The sequence below is a fragment of the Phlebotomus argentipes genome, unplaced genomic scaffold (genome assembly GCF_947086385.1).
Source record: "Phlebotomus argentipes unplaced genomic scaffold, Phlebotomus argentipes genome assembly contig_15, whole genome shotgun sequence".
Taxonomy (NCBI): Eukaryota; Metazoa; Arthropoda; class Insecta; order Diptera; family Psychodidae; genus Phlebotomus; species Phlebotomus argentipes.
Window position 1 is genome coordinate 16484145 of NW_026776181.1, and position 27972 is coordinate 16512116.

The 27972-nt window shown below is 41.5% G+C and overlaps 1 protein-coding gene across 4 annotated transcripts; it reads left to right on the plus strand.

The window, feature by feature from the left end:
• LOC132262665 (uncharacterized) lies at positions 1–27876 on the plus strand. 4 transcript variants are annotated; one of them, XM_059762000.1, is made up of 12 exons: positions 1–282; positions 4912–5703; positions 6953–7096; positions 12371–13145; positions 15193–15294; positions 15373–15499; positions 15573–15669; positions 18296–18428; positions 19031–19233; positions 24308–24569; positions 25048–25123; positions 26697–27876. In XM_059762000.1, the coding sequence occupies exons 2-12, from the start codon at positions 5203–5205 to the stop codon at positions 26923–26925; spliced, it is 2649 nt and encodes an 882-aa protein (XP_059617983.1). In that variant the 5' UTR covers positions 1–282; positions 4912–5202; the 3' UTR covers positions 26926–27876. The 4 variants fall into 4 exon arrangements, with proteins under 4 accessions (XP_059617983.1, XP_059617985.1, XP_059617986.1 ...); XM_059762002.1 differs by having other exon boundaries at positions 1–276; XM_059762003.1 differs by having other exon boundaries at positions 1–185.
• The last annotated feature ends 96 nt before the right edge of the window (positions 27877–27972 follow it).

Here is a 27972-nt window from a genome sequence, read left to right on the forward strand (position 1 = left end):
GGCCGTTTGGATGATTGGAATGCTTTTGCGGGCAGCTCACGGTTGGCACTGTTCCATGCCATCGAGTACTCTGCAGCCACTCTGAGCCACCCTCAAGTGACTTCCCAAGTGGTTCACGTGTAGCTAATTGACTCGGTTTGCCGGGAAGTGAGACAGAGGTGAAAGTGTGTGAGAGAGGAAAAAAGGTATCCAGCGACTGAGGGATTAACTACAGTGTGAAATTGACGTGAAAAGGAGAAACTTGTGGATTATCGCGAAGGCAAAGGCAGCAAAAAAGTGTGTGTGCGTGTGTTATATTATCTGCTCTCGCATTTATTCTCGCATGCCCAAGTCTCTGGGAAAGTAAATTAATCTGCGGAGACACTGTGAAAATCACCCAGTGAAAACTTCATTTAATACCATCCCACCCACCTGAAGCCATCAGAGCGCCCCTAATTGTGTGGGTGGATTTAGTAAATATATATTCTTGTGCAAACTTCCCTCTCGCGGGTTTTTTTTTTGTCCTGAGTGCGGCGAATGCAAAATGCTCGTTACTCACCACGAGAAGGCATCTCTTTAACCCAGAAAACGAGTGGCTCAAAGCCACACAAGAGCGCATATAATACAACAAAGCAGCATAACAACTTCACCTAACTTAAACACGGAATTAAATACCGTTGATATTCTGACGAGATTCCCAGTGAAATTGAGCTTTTCTCACACTCACATTCCCAACGCGATGTCCTTGCCACAAATTGCATACGATAAATTGGGAGAAAAAGTATGTTTGTGGGAAAAAGTCCACCTTTTCTCTCTGCGGTGTTTCCACAATTTCATATCAATGGGAATGCGGTGGAAATTTATGTGCGTGATAGTTCCGAATTCCACTGCAGTGTCCACAAATGGAATTTACATATCGCCAGATATATATTCTAATTCGATGCAACAAAAGCTCGCTCTTTCCGACTGGGCGGCTCATGAAAATGGATAATCTTGAGCTTTTGTGCATTGTGAGAAAACTGACCTCGTGCTTCTATTATTCTCCCTCCCCGGGAAATAGAGAGAGAAAAAATCTCATGAGGAGGAGTGAACTAATCCACCAAACTACCTGCTTAAATGCTTAACATAATCCTTGAATATAAATTCACAATTGTTTGAATTGTGTCTTCGACATTCTGTGCAAATGGCAAAAGAATCCGTAATTTATTCCACGAAAATTTCGCTCTTTTCAGTTATTCACCCCCTAATCGTCCCACAGAGGATTTTCTTCAGCGACTCCGCACTCTTCCTTTGCCGCCTTTCCGGGCTGGCGAGGATTTCCACGGGAGGCATGATGTAATTTTTGGCAACAAAAGGGTACATGTGGGTGGATTAAAAGTGGGTGGAGTGTATAATTTTGGAACAAATTCAGAGACTTTTCACTCACACAACAACCCCTCATATATACACTTCGCCGGGAAAGGGAGTCTGGCGAAGATATTCAATGAAAATTTCATGCCAGCGCGTATTTTCCCCAAAGTCATGGTGACTGCAGAGAATCAGAGCGAATTGTTGGATACAAGTGAAAATTCATTATGTCTAAATGCCCAATAGTCTTTTCTCTCTGAAACGGAAAATCTCACTGTGTGAGAGAGCTTCAAAAAGTGCTCGCGGGACAATTTGCCCAGTGATTTATGATGGAAATGAATGGACAAACTGCAAAAGAAAACTCATACAGAAATTTAGGTCATTTTCTTTTCATACATCTCCAGTTCCATCCTCCCTCGTTCGTCCTCACAAAACACACACACACACACTCACCCACTCACAAAAAGATGATAAATCACAGACTTTTCACCAAAACCCCAACGCTATGCTTTCACACACTCGCGCGACCCTCACTCATCATCTCGCAATGTCTATTATTTCAAAAATTTCGCAATTAGACAAATTGAAAATGTGTGTGCATGACAAAGAGCATACACGTTTTTGGGGGGGGAAAAGGCAAAACACAAACCGCAGGGATAAAAAGGAGGCTCGAAAGACAGGCAGAAACTCGTGCGCGCAAAAGAAGAAGAAAATTTTGCAAAAACCACATGAAAATCAATATTTAATTAAAACTTCAAAGAAGGATCCTTTCTCGCCTCTACGTGTGGGGATAAGAGAACGAAAATGAAGGAAAGTTTTCGCATCGCCCCGAAAGATGAAAGATTGAGATTGGGATTTTATTTAACATTTTAATTAGTTACATTCAAAATTAATCACTCCGCGGAGCGAACTGAGCCGCCCACGATTTCCCATCGTGACGCTATTTTCACGACGAGAGAGTGGCTCAAAGCTCAAAGTCACCCTCATTTTTTCCACACCACCACGCCTCAATGTGATTCCCATCTCGCAGGATAATCATCCTGATAATGGCAGGCTCATTGTTTTCCACAAAATTTATTCAAGAAATTTACTCAAGAAATTAAAAGTACAATCCTGACTGAAGATTTTCTCATGTCACGCATAATAAATTATTTATTAATCTTCCAAAGAAAAAAAAATTACCCTAAGAATTTAGTAAGGGGAAAGCCACTAGCTGACTTTTGAGAAATCGTAATAGTGTCAATCTAATATTTTAATATCAATTTTTACTAACAAATTATCAAAATTTGAATAAAAATATTCAAAAATGTTTATTTTCCATATGAAATATATACATATTTTGAAGCTAGAGATCTGAAATTTTTCACCAATCTTCCCTTATTAATGAGCAATTATCATGCCGAGTTTGAAAATATTCGGCCTAATCCTTCATCCGTTTTTGACACTAAAACCGAACCTATGTATAAACGACTCTCCTGATTAAATAAACCCACTTGAGCAACACTTGCATTTTATCCATTTAAGTATGTCTTGAAATCTTAATGAAGCTTAAATGTATCCTGAGTGTCTTCAGGATAATTGTCCTGTCGATTTTCATTCATTATCTTGACTTTAGAACTGTTTGATTATATAAATTTGATTAAGTGAATATCAAGACTTTCAAGGATCTTAGGGTGATTTTTCGACCAGAGGAATAACCAGAAGGACCTCTCAATCAAGACCTCAAAGAAAAAATCTCGAAAAATGTGTTGAAATTGCTTGAATAATTACAAATTGAATAGTCTGACAAGGTGTAAAACTTTCCCATTGGAATTTACTGAACACATTTAGTTAAAGGATCAAATTCTGCACGGGAAAAGTAGTTCAGTCAACTTTTGGGGGAAGCAAAACTTCCCCGTGTTTTTATTTCATTAAACATTCACAAGAAAGTCACAAAATCTCACATTGTGTGATGACTTGAGTTGTTTTGCACAAATTGTGCGCGTCTTTGAGCTTGAGCCGAAAGTGTAATTTCGACAGAGAAAACATTTAATTGGCAAACAAGGCTGTATTTGTCCCATTGTTACCGCATTCTGCCTCAGTCGAATGTCCTGAATTTTTCACTCACACCGCAGGAATTTTCTATAAATATTTTATTTGGCCTCCCTTTAAGTGGGATCAAATTGAAATACACACACGACAGGGCAAATGAGACTAGGAATCCCTGGACGTTTTCCGAGGGAAGGATCTCAGGATGACTTTTTTGTGTGTGTGCTTTGGCACTCTTGAGGGCATCAGAGAATGCTTGAGGGGTGAAAGCCTCCAATGGAAATTCATGGGGGAGTGAAAGCACGCGAATGGAAGGAAATCTCTTGAGATTTGACTCAATAAGGAGATGATCATGAGAATGTCAGATGGAACACCTTTACACTTTCATTCTCCCAAACCATTGAGGGCCAAAGTGTCACACACAGGATTATATTTTACACCTTCAAGTGGAAAAGCAAGTCATCCTCACGGGAGAGTGGATGCACATGAAAAGGCATTCCCGAGTAAATTGCCTCAATTTTCGGGCTCCTTTTTTTTCCTTTCCCACCTTTCGAAGGCGCATATCTTCCCTCACACTTTTTGACACCTTTCTTCCGAGGGGGTGCGGATGGGGGATGAGCGTGCGAAGAGGCAATATTGGGAAGCGAGGGTGGAAAATGTCATTGAGGAAAATTGCGTTTTCCTGTTACACCAAGACTCCGCAGCATTATTCTAAATAGAAATCCACTCCCATATAAGCCATTGTGTCATTTTCATATCACAATTCTAAATCGTTTTCCCTTGTTTTCCACCGAAGAAATTAAACACTCACACGCAGCCACATTAAAAGCAACACATGTTCGCTTCAGTGGAAAAAGGGAGGAAAGCAATAATACAGAAGAAAATGCCATCAGCATTCATGTGAGAGGAGTTAAAAGACTCTCATATTCCGCAAAGGCGGAGTGAATAAGAGACGTTCGTCTGAAAAATCTGGACATATTTTCGCTGCAATTTCAATTCGAAAATCTGTCCATATCTTCACGATTGTCGTCCTTTTGGGGTATCCTTGGGGAGAGGCAAGAACGAAAATTCCATGAATTTCTCAAATGAAAGCATCTTCACAGAAGAGATATTACCATTGAAAGGTCTATTTGACTCGCTTCAAATTACTCTTGCAAACAAAATGCTTTCAATGCGAAGAATGCACGGACGCCTTCGAAACTGGGGTAATAATGCAAATAATTCGCCTTTCACATAGAGTGCACACCGGAAGAAGAAGTCCTTTTTTTTCTCCTGCACTCAACAAACTATACAATCCCAGAATGGGGGGGAAAAAAAAACAACACGGGGAAATGTGAGCGACTTGTGACATGAATGAGAAAATTTTCATCACTATGGCGAACATTTCTGCATCTTGGATTTTCCTTTCAGTCAAGCACGAAATAACGTACAAAAGTGGAAATTCATCTGAATCTCTTTCTCTCTGTTTTTTTTTTCACCATTTTGCTGGCTGAGAAAAATGTTTTCCCCCTTTTGTACGGCCCCTTAATGTACTCTTCTGTACCAACTCGTTGGCAGATTCTCGAGCAGCGAAGCATTCATCCCCGAAATTGTGTATAGGAGTAAATGTAGTGTAATTCTGCGAGTAATAATATTAATAGTGAGAAACGCGAGAGATAATCTGTGGAATTTTGTACATTCTCGTAACATCGAGATGCAAGGATAAAAGCGCAATTCTAAATTAAATTAAATTAAGTTACACATTGCCAGTTGAGGCATAAATAGTGTTGTTAATCCGTAAGAAGTAAAGTAGAAGAGAATCCCGTGTGTCGTGTGAAGTATGTGGAAGTCCTGCAAATAAGACTCACAATGACAGAGTTCGAGCGTCGAATGCTTGAGTGGAGTGTGAGCAATGGGAAATTGAGTCGATCCAACAGCGCACGCGAGCAGAAGCCCGCGAGAGGCAGAGAGGCGCTCAAGGCTGGCGGGAAGGCGTCAAAGCGCGAGGTGTACTTCCTGTCGCCCTCCAGGCGGCGTCGACGCGACCAGTCCGCGTCCAAGCGGGACTCCTCCACGCTCTCCCTCAGACAATCAACCTTCCCGCGCGTACTGCCGCCCTCGCGCAGCGCCGCGGTGGCCGAGAGCCGCCTGGACGCCGCCCTGCCCCATCGCCGCCACTCCACGGACATCCAGAACAACGCCAGCGCCGCCAACGACATCTACTACTCAGACTCCAACCGCTCCGGCACGCCGCAGTTCAGCGAACCCCATCGCATCCCCAACCACGCGCCCGCCGACGCGCAAGGATCCCTCAGGCGCAACAAGGGACGCAGCAGCCAGTCCCTCTGCAGCTGCGACGCCGAAACTGAGGTAATCGCGATCCAAAAATGCGCATTTAATGACACTAAAAACTGCCTAAACCAATTATTCTGATCAATCAGCATAATTTAAATGTAAATTCACTCATTAAGGCGTGTATTTGTTGATGAAAAATATTGTAATAAATCTATAATTTCCATTTAAATTGCATGGTTCAATTTGCATATCTAATTGGAATTGCATGATGAAAAAAATCAACACAAACTTCGATTATTATTCAAAAATAATTTCAATCATTATTAATTAATACGCGCGTTCAAAAAAAAACGATGGAAAAAGCAAAATGATTGGTTAATTTTAAGCTTAAAGGTGAAAATAAATTTTTCACAAATAACTGGAATAAAAAAAAACTCTTAAAGGGAAAGTCACGAGCGTTTTTAGATAAATTTCCAATTTTTTAGTTGATTATTCCTTGAAATTCTTAATTATTTTTGGACTGTTTGCAATAAATTTGAACATATTAAATAAAATTTCCGAATCACCCAAATTGGCTCATTGTTAAAATTGAAGTATGTGAAAACGACAATTAATTAAATATTTAGACTATGAATTATTTAAATATTTTGCCAAAAATCGAAATTCTGATGTATTTGGCAATTTGAGGCGTCGTTGCAACATTATATTCACAACATTTTAAATAAACTGTAAAAAACATCATTTCGTAAAAAGTCGTTGCAAGATTATGATTCATAACATTTACTAATGTTGGAAATTTATCTTTTTCAACACTTGAAACGTTTCAAATGTTGACGACTGAAGTCAATTCATATTTTTCATCACGTAAAGACAAAAAGAGCCAGAAAATTCATGTGAAAACATTTTGTATATATTTCAATGCACTAGATTTAGGTTATGTGTTTCCGGACATCCTTAGAGGCTTTCCGACGGAACTAATTGATTTTCCAAAGCATTTTCAAGTACATAAAAGGCTGTTTTTATTCCAAAGATATTTTCCTAGACATTCTGAGCGATCAAATTCTTATCAAATTGGTAGTTTTTACGAACTGAAATATGAAATCTGTAATGTTGCAACGACTCATTACTTTCCCCTTCAAAGCCCTAATCAAATTTGTGATAACTGCAATGTAATGTAATCAATTGTGAAAAGTAGCTTAAGCCTTGACATGAAATAATTTGCAGACCCAGAATTGTGCTGAGAATCTTACCATCAATCACTTCCCTTAACTGGAAGAAAGTACCTTCTAATCCCATCCTCATCATCTTCTCGCCCTCTTTGCAGATTATTCCTGATCCAGACCGCCCCATGTGCCAGTACGGTGTTGACGGGAAGAAAAGTCACACGTACACGTGTGAGCAAAATGCACAAATCCTCATGAGGCTGGAGCGAGAGCGGCAGACCAAATTGGGCTCCACTGGGAAGATGGTGAGTTTCCCGCCCCCCCTCGATGGATTACAGCTAAATTTGGGCTTGAAATTGTCATGTGGTTTGGCACATTTTGAATCGCACGCCCAACCCCTTCCGCATCTCAGGGGGTGAAATGGTGCGGCCAAAGCCACAAGCAGGGCGGCCCTCTTGGCACCCATCCAGCGCCATGCACAGCCCCACAAGCTCCCAGTCAGTAATTCATCAATTGATTTGCATCTAAGGCAATTTTGTGCGCTCTGTTTTGGGGAGAAAAGTCTGCTAAAATCGTTTTTGTGTGCGGTCAATTTCGGCACTCAACGAAATTTACCTCCTAACAATCCATGAAACAACACTTTTGCCACTGCAGAGTGGCACAATAAATTATGCAAAATGCCTGTAAATGAATGAAGAGGGCACAATTTTGCCATGCTCACTCTCCTGGGAGAGCGAGTGTTTTGCTGGAATTTTTGCATGCAGTGACATCAGAGTTGAAGACAGACTTTCCATGCAATTTTCACCCAGTTTTCACTCCTGCATTCCGCATCCCAAATCTATGACCACGGCAACTTCTGTCGCCAACACACGTAAGCCAATGTAACACTCAATGCAGAGGAAAATGCCACAGCAGGACTATCCCAATTTTATTTCACTCTGTCTCTCTTGCCGGAGGTGTGAGCATTAGAGGATGTGGGGAAAAAGAGCGGTGGAAAAACCACAAAACAAGTCAATTTAGAAATGAGAAAACTTTGTCTATTTCCAATGGGAATTCCCACGAGTTCAAACACACCCTCATTGAGGCACTTTGCAACTTTTAACTTCTCACTCCTCCTCACGATATCGACATCACTTATCCATGCAACAAATTTCCCTTCGCAGCACATGTTCTTTTCTTTCCCCGCTCATTTTCACACTGCACCCGAGCGAAGAACTTTGGGGTGGGGGAGTTTAATTGCTGAGGGAGGATTCGCCAAGAGAGATTGAGCTTCTCAATTGGAGTTGTATGTAAATTGAGTGTTTCGCTGCACATACAAATACTCCTCTGACTTACACAACCTCGAGGGGTTGCTAATATGCAATTTTGAATGACTTCGCGATTCGTTTTGTTGTTACAAAGAAAGCTTCGCTCAAGAAGAGAAAAATATATTTCAATTTGTAATAAATAATAAATTTTTTCGTCGATTGCAGTTTTACGTCTGAAGATAGATTTCAAAGGGTTGAAAAAATTATTGTAACCAGTTTGGAGATCATTAAAAGGAATTCATTTATTCATTACGAGGAATTTGAGGTTATGTTTAAAGAATATGGAAGAATAATTAACGATTAAAGGACACTTTACGGTTTTTCTCGACTCTTTCTATTAGAGATTTCCTTATGTGCACAAATTAGCAAATTTTTCCAGTTTCACTCTTATTTTATCGTTAAACCTTGCGTAAAACCGTAAATATCCGATTAGAGATCAAGTATTAAAGGAATATTACGTATAATCATCGGTGTTTGAGTGAAATTCAAAGCTTTTCACCTTCAAAATTCGCTTTTTACTATTTAAAAATTAAAAAATCTCAATTTCTCTCAAATAAACCATAGATTCACAAAGAAGAAAACGTTTCTTTTGTGTGAGTGACACTGCATCCCCAATATTATCAACCCCTTGCACGGATGTCGTGTTAAGAGTGGGAAATATGTTGTTATATTGTTGCTCCTAATTGCAAGTTATTCATGCGCAATGTGTGAAAAATCCATTGAATGAATTGATTGTCCTCAAGATGTGCGAATGTATCATATATTCAATGATTGTAATTAGGATTCCCAGGGAAAATTGAGACGTCTGTTTGCGAAGGACTTAATTGGACAAGATGCATAATCAATGTACATAATCTCCTCTCAATATCACCATTAGACATTCGGAATCATATGGCATATAATGCGTAATGCGATCCCCTAATTGCTTTCCGCACTTCAAAATGTGCTTCAAGATGTGCTTTAAGTGCACAAAAATTCTTATCGCCTCAAGAATTCCATATTTCCCACTTCAATTGGAAAACAAAACTGCTTGCACACTGTTAGGTATCTTCACAGGTGAATTCTTGCGGCATTTTCTCACCATTTCCACGAGCATTTATTAATTGCAAAGCCACGCCAAAGGATGCGAATGTGAAAATTATGCACAAAACATCTCATGAATTCCTGTTGGCAGTGTCGCGTAATCAATTGCATTTAATATACAGAGCGAGTGACTGATATTTCTGCAATTAATCACATCTGAGAGAATATTTGCGTCACATCCAAGGCAGACATTCTTGTACAATTATACACTGAATGCGGTTTTCCCATTCTCGCTCCAGAATCCGTTAATAGGATGTGTAATTAAGTTCCTCCTTGCGAGTCTATATACGCAAGTGCACAGCAAACTAGGCCGCCCACACAATCCACGCTTTTCCTCGTGCGGCTGTCTAATTGTCTGCCACTCCGCCATGGAAGAGGAGAATTGATAGAGGCAATGCTGAAGTCAGGAAGTTCTTTATCACTCACAAACTGCCCTCGATTGTGCACATCACTCGCCCAAACAATGCCACCAATTGTCCAGGACAATAATGCGCGATGTTATCAGGCCCAAACTGACCGCTATTTCGCTGCATTTGATGTCACCACTTTCACAGTCCTTGTCCTGTGCCTCTTCCAGCAAAAGAAAGGCTTACTGGGTGGCACATGAAACATAGAGAGAGAGAGAGAGAGAAGCAATCTCGCCCATGCAGATGACGTTTCCCAACCTCATCAAGTGAAGTCCTTTCAAGCGCAGCTTTCCCTCTGAACAAGGGGGAGATAATACGGCTTCCAAACACTTCCACAATTCCTCTGAAGAATCTTCAACACTTCCAGACACTTCTTAAAACCCTTAAAATGCATTTTCCATCGCTTTTACCACTCCATCATCTCTTTCTCCCACTCAATTCTGACTTATCACAAAGCAAATCCGGGTTTTTGCATCTCAAGTAGTTTAAGCTCTTCAAATGCTTCAGATTTCAGACTGTAAAAAATGATTTAAGGGCCCAGAATTTGTTCATAAACATTTTTTGTCTTCATTTTCTAGTTTAATCTCCAGAAAATGCGTGAAAAAAATTCTAAAAAAATTGTGAGGTTATGAATTTTGCTTAAAAAAATACTTCAAGCCTGGAAATGAATAAAAATGGCGAATATCACAATGTTTCTACTAAGAAATAAGGTGAAATTTGCCAATTTAGAGCACAAATTGCAAAAATAACTAAACAAAGAGAATTCTCTGAGATATTTTTGAGGTTATGGTTGACTTTTAAGCTGTTTCCGAACCGTTTTTTCGAACGCAAATGCTTAATTTTGCCAAGAAAAGTGAAAAAATCCCATCTTGAACACAAATTAGATGATTTTGGGAGGTATTTTATCTCATAACCTCAAATAAAACGAATACAACTGATTTTTAAGCAAATTTAATTAGGAAAATGCCTCAATTTGGTTGAAATGAAAGATTTTTCAGTGCAAATATTCTATGTATTTTGCCACTTTCACCTCTAAACACTTCCCTTCAAGCTGTACACCACTTTCGACCATAATATCTACCCCTTGACAAGCTCTTTGCGAGACTGAGACAGAGAGACCACAAGAGAGTCAACAATTTGAGGGTTAACGGCCCATTGAATTCAAAATCTTTCTCTAGAACTCCTCAAGAGCCATACCTCAACCTCAATCATGCTTTGAATCGGGCAGCTTTCAAGCCCAACTCCCTCTTCAATCGGGAGGAATTGCTGAGAGCGGGGTGAGTTGTGACCGAGAGGGAGGAGAGAGATGGTAATCTCTTGAGCAAATAGAAGGTCTGCCGAGGCTTGTTTTGCCACAAAGTTACGCAAAAATATCGTACCTTCGACTGGCCCAGGGTTGTGTTTGGTTTAACCCCGCAGTAAAGCGATCTTGTTAAGTATAAAGCTCTCTGACAAAAAGCATCGCCCATAAAATTCAATGTACAGTCGAATTTTGGGAAAATGTCTTAGGAATCACAACACCTACAAACTCACCAAATTTACAACCATCATCGCAACTGGCCCCAACTTCTGCCCTCTTTCTCAAGTCACTCGCTGTGTGGATGAAAGTGAAATGGCAGTTGAGATGCGGAAAGTTTTGGGATTTTCGTTTCTGTGATTTTCGACAAAAGCCGTTTCTAGGTCAAGCGCTCGGCAATGCCATATATATATACAATAGGGAAAGCTGAAATCCCTGCGCGACACACTGACGCCCTGTGAAATTTTACATTTTGTTTAGCACAATCACCGGATGTGTAGGTGGCAAAAACTCAACCATTAAGAGCCTCCCTTATGGAATTGTGAGCTCTCCCCGGTCGTTTGTCATTGCTGGACGGCGAGGGAAAATGAGACGGGATTGCAATTCTGGCTCGTGTTTTGATTGCCAAGCGTGACCTTTCTCAATTTTTTCCTACCCTCCACTCAGCCATATCATATCCTTCTCACCCGCTCGCGCGCCTGCCGAGGATTTCGGGCGGTGGTTGTCTAGAGAGATTTAGCACACGGCCTTCTCCCTCTCTCTCTCGCCCTCTGAGCAGAGAGTCCTGGCGAGGAGTGGAAGTAAATTAAATTTTGTCACACGGCCGAGGAGATTCGTGTGTCCACATGGAATTAAATGAAGCGAAATTGGCGAGACCGAGTGGATTAGTGGGAAATGTATGGCAATAAGGGTGCCAAGAGGTGAGAGAGAGAGAAAAGGACACTGTGTCATGGGGGATCAAGTGAAATATGAAAAGAAACAGAAATGCCCAGCCAGAGTGGGAAACAGAGACTTATTCTTGGTTATGTGGGTTCGATTTTATTGCTTCACGTTCAATCTATAATTCCAAACGCATGTGAACACGCACATAATTCACACTGCGAAGACCCTTTTCACCATTCCTCGGGCATTTTTCCACCCATTTGCGCCACCACCATCGGCGAAGGAAGGGGGAAAAGCTCTCCCTCAGGCCGCTCACAGGAAAGGAAAAAATGCCCCAGTCGAGGGGGGGATATGAAAGGCTTTCTCGCACAAATACAATTCTATTCATTCGGTAAATAAGAGCAAATGGACATTCTATAAAATGTGGCCGAGAGCCATTGTGTGATGCCGTCTTGCGGAGGCTCGAAGGAGACGTGAGGGGATGAAGGAAAGGGAATCGAATTCATCGATTTTCCCACTACATTCCCAATGAAACTAAATCCAAGAGCTCCGCACTCATTTGCCCTAAATGAACATCTTTGGCTTATCACGGAATCTTTCCAGAACACTCTCTTCGCGGACGTGGACATCATTCCTCCGCCGCCGCCGCCGCTGAGGCGAAACCCGTCGCTCAGTCGTCACTATCCGGCGACACTCAAGACCACAGTCAGTCCTCCGTCGAGCACTGGCGAGAACATCCAGACCGGGGATTGCAGCGTGTCGCTGCTCAACTGCGCCACTGCCAATATCACGTACGAGCTGAAGACCACCAAGCCGGACATCTGCAACTTCGGCGCGCCCACGGTGACCAAGTCCGTGTCCACGAACCAACTCAGCTTCATGGACAATCCAGCCTTCGAGCCCGGCGGACTGGAGAGCGAGAAGGGCTGCCAGCACTTCCACGAGAACTCCGTCGATCACTCGTCGGGCTTCCAGAAGGACGACGCCACGGTGTTCTTCTACCACCACGAGCCACCCCCGAGCGGACCCAACTTCGACACCCTCGACTATCCAGCGAAGTTCAACACGATCGGGCCGCACAGTGGCGAGAACTACCACAAGCTCAAGGGACACTCGAGCAGCTGCAACTTGAGCCAGTTCGGACATCCGCACGACGGCTGCTACTTCTCCAACTCCCTGACCAACTTCACCCTCCTGCCGCCCGGACACCATCGGCCCTACAGCCACTTCCTGGACACCTCCAACACCCTGGGCGGCTCCTACACCTCCACCCTCAGCTCAGGCACCCTCGCGAAGCACCAGCACAGCGGATCGATGCCCTGGCGCCACAGGCAGTGCTCCAGTCGAGCGTCCAGCAGCTCAGGAACCAGCTCAACCCGTAAGTTCTCCTAGGTAGACTTGCTTTCTCAGGACAAGGGGAAGAACTGGTCACAAGCGCGGTGTACAATCGTTCAGAGTTTCAAAGTTCTAGACTGTTTCCACAGTAATTCGCAAATCCATGCGAAATTTCTGAAAAAATCCACTTAAAATGGCTTTTTTGAGCGTGTCTTCCGACCATAACCTCAAAAATCTCACTAAGAGATCTTAAAAGACCCCAATTGGAAGTTTTGTGGATGATAAGATCGGATCTATTCAACTCAAAATCACTGATTCAGACGCAAAATCGTGGAAAAAGTGGTCTAAATACACATTTTCCAAGCCAAAAATACTCTTTTTGAGGTTATGTTCGACATCAGTACAATTTGCAGTGTTTAGTAATGTTTTATCGCATGAAAATGCTAAATTCTGCTAATGATTAGCAATCTTATTGACTTTAGCATAAGAATTAATGTGCCAGAATGCGAAATATTCACTAAATCCGTTACATAACCTAGAAAATGTTTATTTTTTCGGACAATTCGAAAGAAATGCAAAGATTCTGGATGCTTTGTCAGTAAAAGCAAGATTCAGGAAAGGAAGCTTGTGAGTTTTTTAATCACTTCCACTTCTTAAGTACTTCCGCTGAACTGTACACCACTTCTGACTGTATTATCTCCCCTTTGGTAGAGACTTGAGTATATATATCATCTTCTTGCCACAGCATTGTTTGCTATCGCATTTCTTCCGGCAACCAGAGTGTCCTGTCAAAAACTTTACAATTAACTATCACACTTCCCCCCCCCCTCCCCCCTCCCCCTTCCCCAAAGTGTTCTCCTCATTGTTCAGCGTTTTCAATTTCACAATATGCCAGGAGTTTCGGTAAACTTGTCTCTGACTCCCCATGGCAAATATTGTCAATAACTCCATCTGCCACGGGAAGCAACATAATTACACTAATCATACAAGGCGGCGGGAGGGGGAGGGGGAGGGGGCGTCTTATCGGAGAACGGGAGCCAAGGTGTGACATAATGGAAATGAGGCGGTGTGGGCGCACAGCCATCGACCATATCGATTCCGGCAGGACGTGATTTATTGTCATCCGCACGAGGGTCTGTGGGGAAATTCTGCAAAGCGTTTGACGCTCCGCTCGTCCAGGGATCAATTAAAATTTTCTCTCATACACTTGCTGAGTCTGATTGAATAGGCGAAAAGGTTCCAATCTCAACTGTACGATTTCCCCAAAATGTATCGATCGCTATCATAACTTTCAGCTACAACTGCAAATTCCTACAAATCTCTCGGGCAATTTAGCAAAATACTGTCCTTGTATTTCACCCCTCGCGCGCGCTTTTCTCCGGGTGGTGGTGTGACAAATCATCAAACCGAAACAGCAAAGTGCGATGGAAAAAGTCCGCCACACAGAGCCGGGAATTGGGCGAAGAAAAATGAGAGACAAATATATGAAGATGTAAGATAAGAAAGTTTGCCTTCTTTAAAGTTCCTCGCACTCTTCGCATTTCCCCCGCATCGTGGCGCACAGTAGATGGAGATTTTTCATGAGGAAATGAGAAGGATTTTCCGGGCTATTTTCACATACACGAAAAGCCACCATTCCTCTCGCGCGCGCCAGAATAATCCGCCCCCACCAATGGATGGGAGTCCATCAATTTTCACTGAAAGCACCCAGAGAGCTTGAAGACTTTGGGCGATGTGAGGGGGGAAAAGTTTGCAGTGCGAAGTTTGATTTCTCCCATGAGAAGGACAATGGCAAAGTCCTCCGAAACATCACGGACCAGAGCGACGCAGATGAACAATTCATGCGTATTTTACGGGGAGTGTCGAACGTGTCTCAATGAAATTGAAGATGGAATTTATCGCATTCGAGGCGTGGAGACCACACATATTGGTCGATAGAGAGAGAAGATGAGCAAAACCATGACCAACATGTCAGTGAATGCGAGTGGGTGTCTTCACGAGCAGAATAGATTTATCCCCGTCACAATTTGATCCATCATTTGCCCGTCTTCTCACCACCAAAACTTCTTCTTCTTCACACCCTCGCCCAGGCTGGGACGTTCCCTCGAGACATTGGCTGGCCGTAACATCCATTCTGCTAATTGCCGGAGCCGCCGGGGTTGCCGTTCCACTTGCCCTCCGTGTCACGGCAGGTGAGATGATAGATTTCCTTCCCCACTTGTGCAAACTCTCTTCCTTCATCCTTTGCTCACTGACAAACTTTTCACCAGGCGCACCGCTGGAGGAGCGCGTCGAGGCGGCAACGCAACTCCTCGAAGCTGTTCCTCTCATTGATGGCCATAATGATCTTCCGTGGAACATCAGGAAGTTCCTGCACAATCAACTCAATGACTTTCAGTGAGTAACTCCTCAGAGATCCTTTAAATGCATGCATTCTTTGCACTTTTCATGCTCCTTTTCACTCCTGCAGCTTCGACGAAGACTTGCGAAATGTCATGCCTTGGGCCAAGAGCACTTGGAGTCACACGGATCTACCTCGATTGCGAAAAGGACGAGTCTCTGCACAGGTGAGCTTATCTCTGACTGTATTTTCCCCCTCAATTGAATCAATTTATCATGCGACAGAGAAACACAATCAGCGTGCAATATTCACTGTTTTTCACAAAGAGAAGCGCCAGCGACAAGTGTATCTCGTTTAGGGGATGCGAATGAGAATTCTCTACACAAGCTTACAATTGCAACTACAACAGGGGATTAATTAGAAGGATTATTTTCATTGCAAAGCTCTCTTGATTCTTAGAAATACACGAACAGGTGATTTTGCGCATCACTAAATCGACTTGACAATGAAATTTTACTCTTCATCCTCTGTCGCATTATTATGTTTTCCACACTGATAAGAGGAATTCATTTGTCCTGTGCATGAGTGAAAATGTGTGCGAGGAAATTTTGTTGAAAAGGTGCAGAAGAGCAGAATAAATTACACACAATATGATATCACGTTGGGAATGTGGAGAGAAAGCTTCTCTTCTCTCTCTCACTCTCTCCAACTCACTCACTCTCGTCAAAATATGTAAACTTTATTGATGGTTGAGTGTTCGATAGACCGCGCAAGAGCATCAATTTCACCCACACAATTTGTGAGGATCATAAAAATGCTGTGCAAAGAGCAGATGACAGACCACTCTTTCACGCAGAAGGTGCAAGAGTTTGGTGGAAAAATGAGGAATCCATTGAATATTAATGTCATCAGTGGAATTTAAATTCATTCTCACTTTCTTCATACTTTTGCCAAAGTTAAGTTATTCATGGAGAAATTCATTCTTTTCACCCCGTTTTGGAGCGACAAAAGAGATGAAATATGTCAAATATTTTCAGATGCTCAGCAATTTGGGAATGGCAAAAATGATGGAATTTCAAAAATTGAGTCGGTCTTTTAGGGAAAATAAAACATTCGCGCCTGCACTGAGATAAATGATGCGCAGAAAGGATTTCAAAGTGCAACTCAATTCCACTGATATACGATAAGTGTAAATGATCATCCCGACCAAGGGGGAGATAATATGGTCGGACGTGGCGTACAAATCAGTAGAAGTGATTCAATTTTTGCAATATTTCGTTCACAGCTTTGATTGAGAAATTAATTTTCATTCAAATCCTAATTTTGACTCATTTTTCTAGGTTATTTGACTGATTTAAGACTAAAAAAAATCCTAAAGCTGAAATTCTTACGCTTAAATTGAAAGTATTTTCACTGAATTGTTATAATTCCGTATTTTTGCGTTAAGAAAAAATACTAAAATCAAACATAACCTAAATATTTCACTTCATAATACAAAATTTTGAGCCAGAAAGATTCCAATAAAGAATTAATATCAATTGAAGCGCAACTAAAATTAGAAATTCGTAAAAACACTATATTTTTCTGCTAATTCAGTTAGAAAAATCAGGATTAGAAAACTCTCAGTTAAATTTCGGTTAGATTTAAGTTAGTTTTTGGTTAAATTTCAGTTAGATTCTAGTTAGATTCCAGTTATATTCAAATTATTCGATGATTTTCACAGAAAGTGGTGTACAGATTTTTCAGCCATATTATCTTCCCCTTGCGTAAGATAATTGTTCGCTATCAAGTTAAATGTCTCTGTGGTTTTTCTCAGTACAGCAATTTTAGCCGTAGAAACATTCAAACATTCCCAGATTAAATATGAAGACTGTCTGAGAAATTATTAACATTCCACGAGATGCGATGGATGAGCAAATAAGGAGCGTCGCAAGGGAGATAAGAATTAAATATTTCATAAACCTTCGCTCAGTGCTTCTAATTGATTTCCTCTCTCTCTCTCTCTCGCGTGTGAAAAACACTGCGATTATTCCACATATATGTGGATCGAATGCAAAAGCTTCTCATTGACTGGGAAGACTCTCTCTCTGGAAGGAATCTGCCATGAATGTTTCACTGTCGAGAGTTTTTCCATATTTTTTTGTTTGCCATCAATATTTCCTCCGTCTCTCTTTGCCTTTCCTGGCGCGAAAAGCTCTCCATTCTTCATTCGCGATGAACGAGGCTTCGTGTGAGTTCAAGTGTCTGCATTTTGTCGCCCGGAAGCGCAAAAAAGAGGATCTGGAAAGCTCCCTTTGTGGCTTCGTATATGAAGCTGTGTGTGTGTGTGTGTGTCTGTACATATTTCTGGGGAATTACACATTCCACCCCATTGAGCAGGGAAACATGACTTTCCGGGAGGCTGAATGTCGCTCCCATTTCTTCATCACTCATTTCGTGGGTTTTGCTCGTTTTGCTTTTGATGTTGATTCGCCAATGCCTCGAGCTTTGCTTGTTCCACACAACAATTGCTCCAAGTTGTCTTTTCCTCTCAGTGTTCCAGGACGAACGGAAAAAGCGACAGAGAGAGAGAGAGAGAGAAGGATTGTGTATTGGAAGAGGGAAAAACACCCCGTGTTTCGCATGCAATCGAACCGACAGCCAGCGACCTTCTTCTGTTCGCAGCTTCGCTCTTCCAATCCCTTAAGTGTATCCTTGGGAGAATGGGTGTTTGTGGAATTATTCATGACTTTTTCCTCCTGTCATTCTCATTCTGCGGACAAGTCCACTCCTTCTTCTGAATAGCATGAAATGGACATTTTCTTTTCATTCCCCCCAACTCAATGCTGCTCCTCCTCTTCGCCTCTTTGCAGTTCTGGGCTGCTTATGTGCCATGCGAGGCGCAGTACAGAGATGCAGTGCAGCTGACACTGGAGCAAATTGATGTGATCAAGAGACTGACAGAGAGATACTCACCTGAGTTGACAACGTGTGCTTCTGTGGCAGGTATGCAAGGGGCAGAGAATCACATTTTGACGCTATTATGCGAAAGAGGGATGCTGAGAAATGCTCCTCAAAGTGATAAGGAAGATGTGGAAACATGTGCACGCAAAGTCCGGAATTCCCGCAATTTCCTCTCCTCTCCAGCTCTATTTATCCATTAATTAACCACATATGTATTTATTCAGGTTTGTGATGATGATGAAGGTGAATTTACCAGGAAATCTTTCCTCAATTTACCACCCAATAGTTGAGAGGCCTTTTCCCTTCTGCATTTCCACTGTGCAAACAGAAGACAGTGGCTAGTCAATGAATTATCTCACACAGCAACAAGGACGCTCTCTAATGGATGTTCGTCCTAAATATCAATTACTCACACGCAGAACAAGCTCAGCGTCTTGCTCAGCATGTAGAGCAGAAGTTATGAAGAGTGAGAGCACAAGTGTGCGAGTAATATATTGACCAGACACTGTCTCGACACAGTCTCACAGATCGCCTGATATTATTATTATTCCTCCTACTTTGCGCCTAGGCGGCGAGTGGTGCGGGGCCTTTGAAAAAGGGATACACACACACTCCAATCTAATGTTATTGTACGGCATCCACAGACATCCTGGAGGCGCACAAGAACCATCAATTATGCTCCCTGACCGGCGTGGAGGGCGGCCACTCTCTGGGGGGCTCCCTGGGCGTCCTGCGGACCCTCTACACAGTCGGTGTGCGCTACATGACCCTCACCTCCACGTGCCACACGCCGTGGGCGGACTCCAGCCATGACATCAAGCACGGCGGACTCACAGCCTTTGGCAAGGTGAGTTTGTCTTTTTCCTCGTCGCCAAGAAGGATACTTCCACGAAATTGGATTTCACGACATTCCCCATCGTCCTCGGCCCCTTCAGGGGCCCACCCAGTGCGATTAATGAGATGAGATGGAGGGAAGAATTATCCGCAGACGACAATGTTGCGATACAATTTGTCTCCCATCGGCAATCATGAGCCAAAGATGTTGCAATAAGTCAAGCAACATACCTGCCATTGTCCATCAAAATTGATTGTGCAAGAAACCGCACACTTTGCACGACCATTTAGGGTGGATAAGAGAAAACCCAAGAGGCAGCATAAATCGTGTCTAATACCATATTTTATACCGTCTTCTTGCCCATTTGCAAGAACACACGGCATGTTTTATTGAAACTATGAGTGAATAATAATGAGAATGTACTAAAATTAATTCCCCAGCAAAGTAGAATGAAGTTCATAATTTTCAATCCACTGCAGAGCACGTGAAAACCCCCCAGAAGAGCCAAAAGGGAGCGTCAATTATTTAACGGGCAAATTATTTAATGCTGAGCAAAAGCTCTCGCCCTCGCCGAATTTCCACCCACCAGCCTCAAGGGGGGTGAGAAAGGGCGTCTCATGGAAATGATATTGATATTGAATAAAATTTAATCGATTTGCTGACTTGCCCAAGAACCCAAAGCATCCCCAAAATGTCCTGCATAAAAGAGAAATCTCTCTCCTTTCTTTTTGCTGCTGCTTCTTGCCTTCTGCGGGCGGGCGGGGAGGGGGGAGAATTAGAAGTGCGCAAAAAGGCGAGTGAAGAAAAGAAAAGTGCGGAGAAGAAACATTTTATTGCCCTCTTGAGAATATTAATTTTCATTTTGGGCTCAGGCGAAATCTCAAGATGAGTGGATCGCGTGCAAAAAGGTGGGGGACAAGCAATGAAATAAATAAAATTAAATTTCCCCGCTATAATTTGCATCTCATCTAGTTGAAGAAATCCCATTTTCTGTCTGTTTGTGTGTGTGTGTGGAGATTAATGAAGATTGCGGTGTTGAATGCACAATTTTCACCTAGAGAAAATCATCCCAGCAAACGTGTCGCGGTGGAAAATGGATTGTCTTTTGATTAATGACTTCAATTCCCTTCGCCACAACACGAAAGGTGTGTGGGTGGACTTAAATTGTCTCCAAGGTGGATTTCACCTCAGCAATCGCGCCTCGGAAAATATCTTCTTCGACGTTTGGCAGAAGAGAGAAAATCGATGACATAATTGTGCGGCAATGTAATTGAGAGGGAAAAACCATTGAAGTTTCATTTTGCAAAATGCGTCTGAAGAAATGCTTTTTGTTCTCTTTGACTCAATTCCACTACTATGAAGCTTGCAGAACTAATAGGGTGAGATGGAAGATAATTAAATAAACATTTAAAAGATGGGGAGCGTCATTAAAAATGAAACTTAAGCTCTACCGAATTGTTTCGTCGTTAGTGGTCACAAAAAACGAGACGTGGAAACTTTCTTCTGGAGTTTTTGAGTGAGAAAATTCCTCGCGGCAAGTCTAGAAGAACTCCCAACACCTTACTCTTGGTCGCTTAGATCAGAAATCGTCGTAAATTGCATATTACTTTCCTATCTTCTGCCCCTTAACTTTCCCTTCCAAAGTGAGTTTTCTCCTGCATCGCGCCCACTTTTCTGGACGGGAATAATTAGCAAAGTCACTCTCGGACACTTTCTGCATTCATCTTTCTTCATGACTCAGGCAATTTGCTTCCATTATCCTTTTTTTCTATCCACTTTCTTCCCTTTTTTACACTCCTGTTTCACTCTTGTTGCCATTTCATTGGAAATTCCAACGGTGCCAAGCGAGAAAAGGAAGATTAATGTGCAGCAGCAGGGAAATGAGGAAAGAAAAAGAATATTCTTCAATAATTCACTCTTCTCATTTGCTCCAATTGAGCCGCTGTAAAAGATTCACGGCAAAATGCGCTCTTCTATTTGATGAATATAATGGCAGATGAGAAATCCACTTAAAGTCACACACTTGAAAGCTTTGTCGAATAAGATGGAATGTCTAAATATAGTCGTGGATCATTTATTGACTTCATCATTTCAATTTCAGCAGAAATCTTTCCATTCTGGCTGTTCTGATAGATTGATCAAAGTGATGTTAATACAGAGAATTTATGCACATGTTCTCCATGCACTACACATAACAAGCATTTATAAAGACATGCCATGGTAATCTCCACACATAGAACACTCCATAAGAGGATCAATGCTGAAACTTAACTGCATCTCAGCAGAACAGAGCGAGAAAGCGAGCGGGAGAAAGTGAGAGAAATCTTATCTGGCAAAGGCTTCGTGAGGTTTCTTAACAGTGGCAAGAGAAATCCCACTTCTAACCAGCGTAAGATGAATTATTTTCCCACACAGCTATTCAAACTGATCCGGGAAGGAGAGAAAAAATCGCCGAGCAAACAATTCAATAGAAGGAGCAGAGAAAATCTGAGGAATTTTCAAACAATGTGCAGGAATGTGCGACTCTCTCTCTCTCTCTCGCCATTCTTGGACTGGTGGAATAAATCAAGGAAGTTCGATAGAATCCTCAAGAGCCCATCAAACATTTGTTCGACTGTTTATTTGAACCCACGTCAAACGGCTCATCCCTGGACGGTCTCATTCACGCATTCCATATCAACTAAATGTCCAATATTTCGCTTTTCTCCCGCCGCCCCCAAGGAAAAACGTCTCACAAACATTCCGCTCGCCAACTCAATTTTGACCTTTTCGCCACACAAAGCATTGACTTTCAAATGAAAGCTCAGGCTAGATCAACACCGAATTCTGTGGGTGTCACCGGAAAATTGACTTTTCTCTCACCTCCAGTCGGCTTAAGGGTCTCTCATGAAATCCAGCTGGGGAAAAACTGTGGCATCTCATGGCTGGGAGATGTAAAGGAATAACAGTCCGTAATTAAAATCAAATGAGAAAACTCATTAAACTCTCGACGATTCGATGGCTTTACAATTTATTTCTCTGCCCCAACAGAAGGGAGGAGATAAAAGTGCTCCTCTTGCGGGGGAGTTTAATTAAACACTCAATTATCTCAGCGAATATTTTCCATAGACAGAGGAAAAAATGGAAATTCTCAAAAGGCGATTGTGCGAAATAGTTACACGGGAGAAATTGTGAGGGATTTTTTTCAGCGCACCAATTGGCGGAAATGCTCGTTAAGTTATCCCACTTAATCTCCGCGCGCGAACGGTGCGGAGATTGCAAAATTTCTAAGGGCAAATGCTTTATTAGCAAACTTGAACAATATCTCAAGTCAAACAGTGTGCGATGAATGAGAAGGTGAGGAGGGTGGATTTTTGCCCGATGTACCATCCAATTGATTGCTGAAGGAAGCACAACACTTGAGGAATTTATGGTTTCACAAATGTTTATTCTGCTCTATTGAATGAATTCAAGCAGCAAAAACCCACCCACCGCCCACTTTTCCCACTGCGATCGGCGCAACAGAGGGAAAAAGTCTGTTTTGCCAGGATTGTCTGCTGGAATGGGCTGCGAGATTCTCTGATGCTGTACCTCGGGAAATGTGTCTCGCTGGGTATGAATTGGGCGAAAAGCATCGGTGAGGAACACAAAAAGTCGATGACAACGATTGAAATGGAAAGCGAGAGCACAGGAGAAATCAGTCTTTTCACAAGACTCTCTCTTCTGTGTGTGCAAGTCTATTGGAATGCCTCTGATGAGAGTCTTGTCAAGATCACCCACCCGAAGAGGGTGGGAAATCAGATTGAACATGGAGAAGAGGATTCAGAAATATTCCCCACCCCTCCCACGCGGGGGTGTCTTTCTCACTGGGGGTACTTTGTGTGAACTTCTCAAGCACGATACCAACGCAGGCGATTGAGGAGGAAAAGCGCTGTGTAACACGGGGAAAAAAAGCACAAGAATTCAAACCAGAAGGAAGAAAAACATACAGCTCGTGAAAATTTTCCCTCAACCGAGATAAGACACGTTTTCATCTCAACAAGGCAACAAGGAAGCATCTTGCACACTTCATCGTATCTTGGAGAAACTATAACAACTTTCTTACACTTGCCATTCTGCCAAAATTATCGACTCTAGCTTCAACTACAACACCCACCTTTGTTGCAGATCAAGGGGGAGATACTATGAGTCGGAAGTGATGTACAAATCAAGGGTGAAAGTTTTACGCAGTGAAATTGCTCAACAGAAAAATATTGCTTCCTTAAAAACTTGAAAACTGATTGGTCGTTGCAACAATACGGAATTCGTATTCCAGTTAGTAAAAACTACCAATTTGATGTTGCAACTTTACATTTTCGCAGTTTACATTAGTGGAATGAAATACAAACGAGAAGGCGTTGCAAGGCAAAGTGAAGAGTTTATTTAATACGAATTTAGTGAATTTTTGTGCGAGATTTGCTCTATGAGGGTGTTTTTAGGGCAGAATATTCCAACTTGCGTCCAATTTCTGGCCACTTTCCTCCGCGTTGGATTTTCCAGGAGTTTTTGGCGGTGACTGAGAGGCATTTTCAACACGAAGAAAAAATTCAACAAGGCAAAATAGTGTTAGATATCTTCATCCGCGATTATCTCTGATATTGAGCCTGTTTCCAAGAAAGTTCTTGAAAGATTTCGCTGGCCAAACTGTTCAGGAAGATATGTTTGTTAAATAGAAATAATAATAAGAAATAGAATAAAAAGAAATCAATGAGTTTCCTTGGAAAGAGTCGAAGGATGTCCGGTAATCGCAACACCTTTTTACGAATTAATACTTTTGACAGCTTATTTAAAATGTTATGAAAGCAACGTTGCAACGATGTCTGATTCTATGCTCTTCGAGGTTATGTGACAAATTATTAATTATACTATTCTTAAACCGAAAACAATTCTGGATCTTAAGAGACAATAGAATAACCACAAAAATGGTGTACAGATTTCAACCGCACATCCTCCCCTTGCTGTGTATGAATGTTTTTGGAAGATTCACTGCGCTTCTGCACACAGAAATGTTTATTTGGCCAATTAAAGAGTGAAATCCACGGTTTTATGTCTTCTTTTGTCCTTTCAGACCATCATTCGCGAAATGAATCGCCTGGGGATGATCGTGGACTTATCTCATGTGTCCGTGGGAACTGTACGAGATGCACTGGCTGTGTCTGATGCACCTGTGATATTCTCCCATTCTTCCGCGTATGAAATTTGCAACTCCAGCCGCAACGTGCAGGACGACATCCTCGTGGCTGTCGCGCGGAATCGTGGTCTTGTCATGGTGAATTTCTATTCACGATTCCTCAGTTGCAGCGAAAATGCCACAGTTCACGATGCAGTCGGTGAGTTTTCGCAATTCACTCCCCAAAATTAAATACTCCACAAAATCAATAAACATTCATCATCATCCTGGGAAAATGTTGCATTTTGGGTGAAAAATCAGCGGAAATTCTCAATTTACAATCATTGCATCGCGCACTTGAATTTTCACACCACTTTACACTGGATTTTACACAGTGTAAAAACTTTTTGATACTCATGATATTACATACTATTTGAAAACTTTCTCTCTACCACTGGAAACTCCATGAGATTGGAGAATATGTAATGAGAGAGAGAGAATATTTAATCAATAAAGTGTTCACGAGACACATTTGACCCTTAATCATAAACAAACGCTTTAAATTCCACCCGGATGAGCTTTGAGTGAAAAACCACACTGATTTTCCGGCAAATCAGCAAGTCTGTCCTGCCACAAAGCCATAATAGCCTAGTGCACATTGTGCAGATTTAATGAAAGTGAGCCAATTCTCCTTGCAGCGCACATCAATCACATAAAACGTGTGGCTGGAATCGATCATGTGGGACTCGGAGCCGGTTTCGATGGGATCAATTAGTAAGTTTATATTGAGTTTAACCATGCTTCTTGCGCACGCTGTGTTCCTCCGTGCACAACATCTGCCCCAATTGGAAGTGTACCAGAAAAAATACATTTATATATATGTATTCCACAAATATCCAGAGCCTGTCAGTGTTGATAAAGTGCATTTTTGCCGCCAATGAAGTTGATGCATGTGAAATTTTGATAGTTCTAATTGAGTGGCGAAAAACATCCACATTTTGCCCTAAATAAACTATTTGCCGTATTGACAACATAATTCGGGTTAATCATTAAAGCCTTTTGCCACTCATTTTCATCATAAAATGCACTTTGGCAATTGTGGAATTAGTTTTAGCACAAATTTTAGGCTACTTTTGGTTAATTTTGGACACATTCCAAGATACTCAATTGTGTTCTTAAGCTTTCATTGTGAACATTCGAAATGTTTCACAATGATTATTTGATTTTCACGCTTTCTGGTGCTTGATTTTGATTATAGTATTTATTCAACCACCATTGAAACAGTGACTCGAAATTAAATATAGTCAATTGGAGAACTTGAAACACATTAATGAGCATTCAGAGTTCTGATCACTTGCGATTTAAGACCATTAACTTTGTGATTATTCAATTATTTTTTGATTAGGCCACAAAAATGTGAAAATATTAAGTATTTCATGATATTTTTTTTTATTTTCCGAATATTTAATTTAAATATAAATATGTTTAAATATTTGACTATTTTCTCTACACACAAAGCAGCAGTTTGTAGTTTAAAACCATGTAGAAGTGGCGATTGTGTTTCCCGAAGGCAATTTTGGCCTTTGTCATTTAATTTTAAGTGTACGAATTGAGTTTGTGGCAAATTTAGTGACTTTTTCTATTTAAATTTGAATTTTAATTAAGTATCGGATTGAAATCATAAGAATTCCTTAAAAATCGACTAGTGACGAATTACCCTTTAAGCCCTGAAGTCGTTGAAAGATCCTCAGCCTTGAGTGGATTTTAAAGACGGACAGTATAAGAAATTGGATTTTAATGAGGTTTTTATGGTGCCGAGATTTCTTTAGAGCAACAGTTGTGCAGATTCTCACTTCTTGTCGTGTCTTTGCCAGTGTTAGACGTGAAAATTGTCGAGACTTTTGAGCAAATTATGGGCCGATCGAAGCATACAAAACCTGAGGAACGCGAGGAAATTTTCCGACTGTTTAAGGAAGGCTTTTCCGTGCGACAAATCAGCACGAAGACTTCCTACAGCAGGAAGAGAGTTTGGAATGCGATTCAGCACGTGAAGAAGTTTGATTCGGTGGAAAATATGACGCGAACGCGATCGCGGAAGACAACTGAATTGATGGATCGCAAAATTGCGCGAATGTCCAAGAAATATCCGCTACTGTCAGCTGGTGAAATTCACCGTAAACTCTTTCCTAAGAATCCTGCAATCTGTATTAATACGTTGAGGAAGAGACTTCAGGAAATTCGCGGTTCGCCGATGTGTTTCAAGTTCTCCAGTGTCCGTATTTGATTTCCCGTCACTGTAGAGAAGTGAATAATTCTAATTGCATCCTTTTCTTCCCCCGCCAATCAGCACCCCAAAGGGACTCGAGGACGTGTCCACGTACCCGATGCTGTTCGCCGAGCTGATGGGCGACGGCTGGACGGCGGAGGAGCTGACCAAGCTGGCCGGCCAGAACTTCCTGCGCGTCATGAGCGAGGTGGAGCGCGTGAGGGACGCCCAGAAGTCGGCGGGCGTGCGGCCCCACGAGGAGGTGCCCAACTTCCGGCTGGAGGATCCCTACAACTGCACCTCGAGTTAGTAAAATTCACACCCGCGCACAATCAATAATCTCCAAATGCCTTGAAATCTGTATTTTACTCGTGAAGGTATTATAAGTCCGTAATATTTATGACGACATTTTAGGCTCATTTTTATCACTTACACCGGGCGAAGTGGGAGTTATAATTAGATGAATCTATAATTAAATTGATAGCTGAAATGATGGACTTCTGACCAATTGCCACAAACCTAAAGAAAAAAAACCAAGCGTGGAAAGTGTTTAGCGATTAGATGATTTGTTGTGTTTTAAAGCGTTTTATCGTGCGACGAAAGGAGCAAAAGCGACGATGAGGTAAGAAGTTGGCAGTTGTTCGGGAGTATTGTGTAGAGTAAAGGTAATTTATAATAAATATAAATCTTTTTTTAAGAGACGCAAGAAAGTGAAGAGCAGAAGAACATAAACTCCATATGTGTGTAAATATTTTTTTACATTACTTTCCCCCCATCTCATAAGGACAAATTTTCACATAGCGCTAAGTTATGATCTTTCCAATGAAATTTATATACGGAAAATGGATAAAAAAATGTTCTATATATACCAAAAAAAAACATAACAAGACTTTCCATACGGGGTAAAAAAAGAAATGATGTACATGTTGAGGATAAATTTAAACGTCATATTTCTAAATGTTGAATTTCTTTTTCTTTTTCTCGTATATTATAAGACAAAATGAAGAAAAAAATGTGACGAATAAATAAGGTTTGTTTTTTGGCACAAAAACTCACTCATAAATGTGTTTATATAGTGAAATGAACGATGCAAAAATGTGGTTGTTTTTCATTTTTGGTTTTTTTCTTTCATAAATAAACATGAAAATCTTGATGAGAAACTTATTAATAGGAAAAATATTGTAAAGGAAATTTCTCTATTTCACTACAAGATGAAAGGAGGAGAAATATTAAAAAAAAAAAACTGATGAAAGTCTTTTAATGTTAATTGTCAATCACTGCTGAAATATAGGACCAAACGAGATTAATTAAAAAAAAATACACGAACGTCATTAAACTATGAGATAAAAAGTCACAA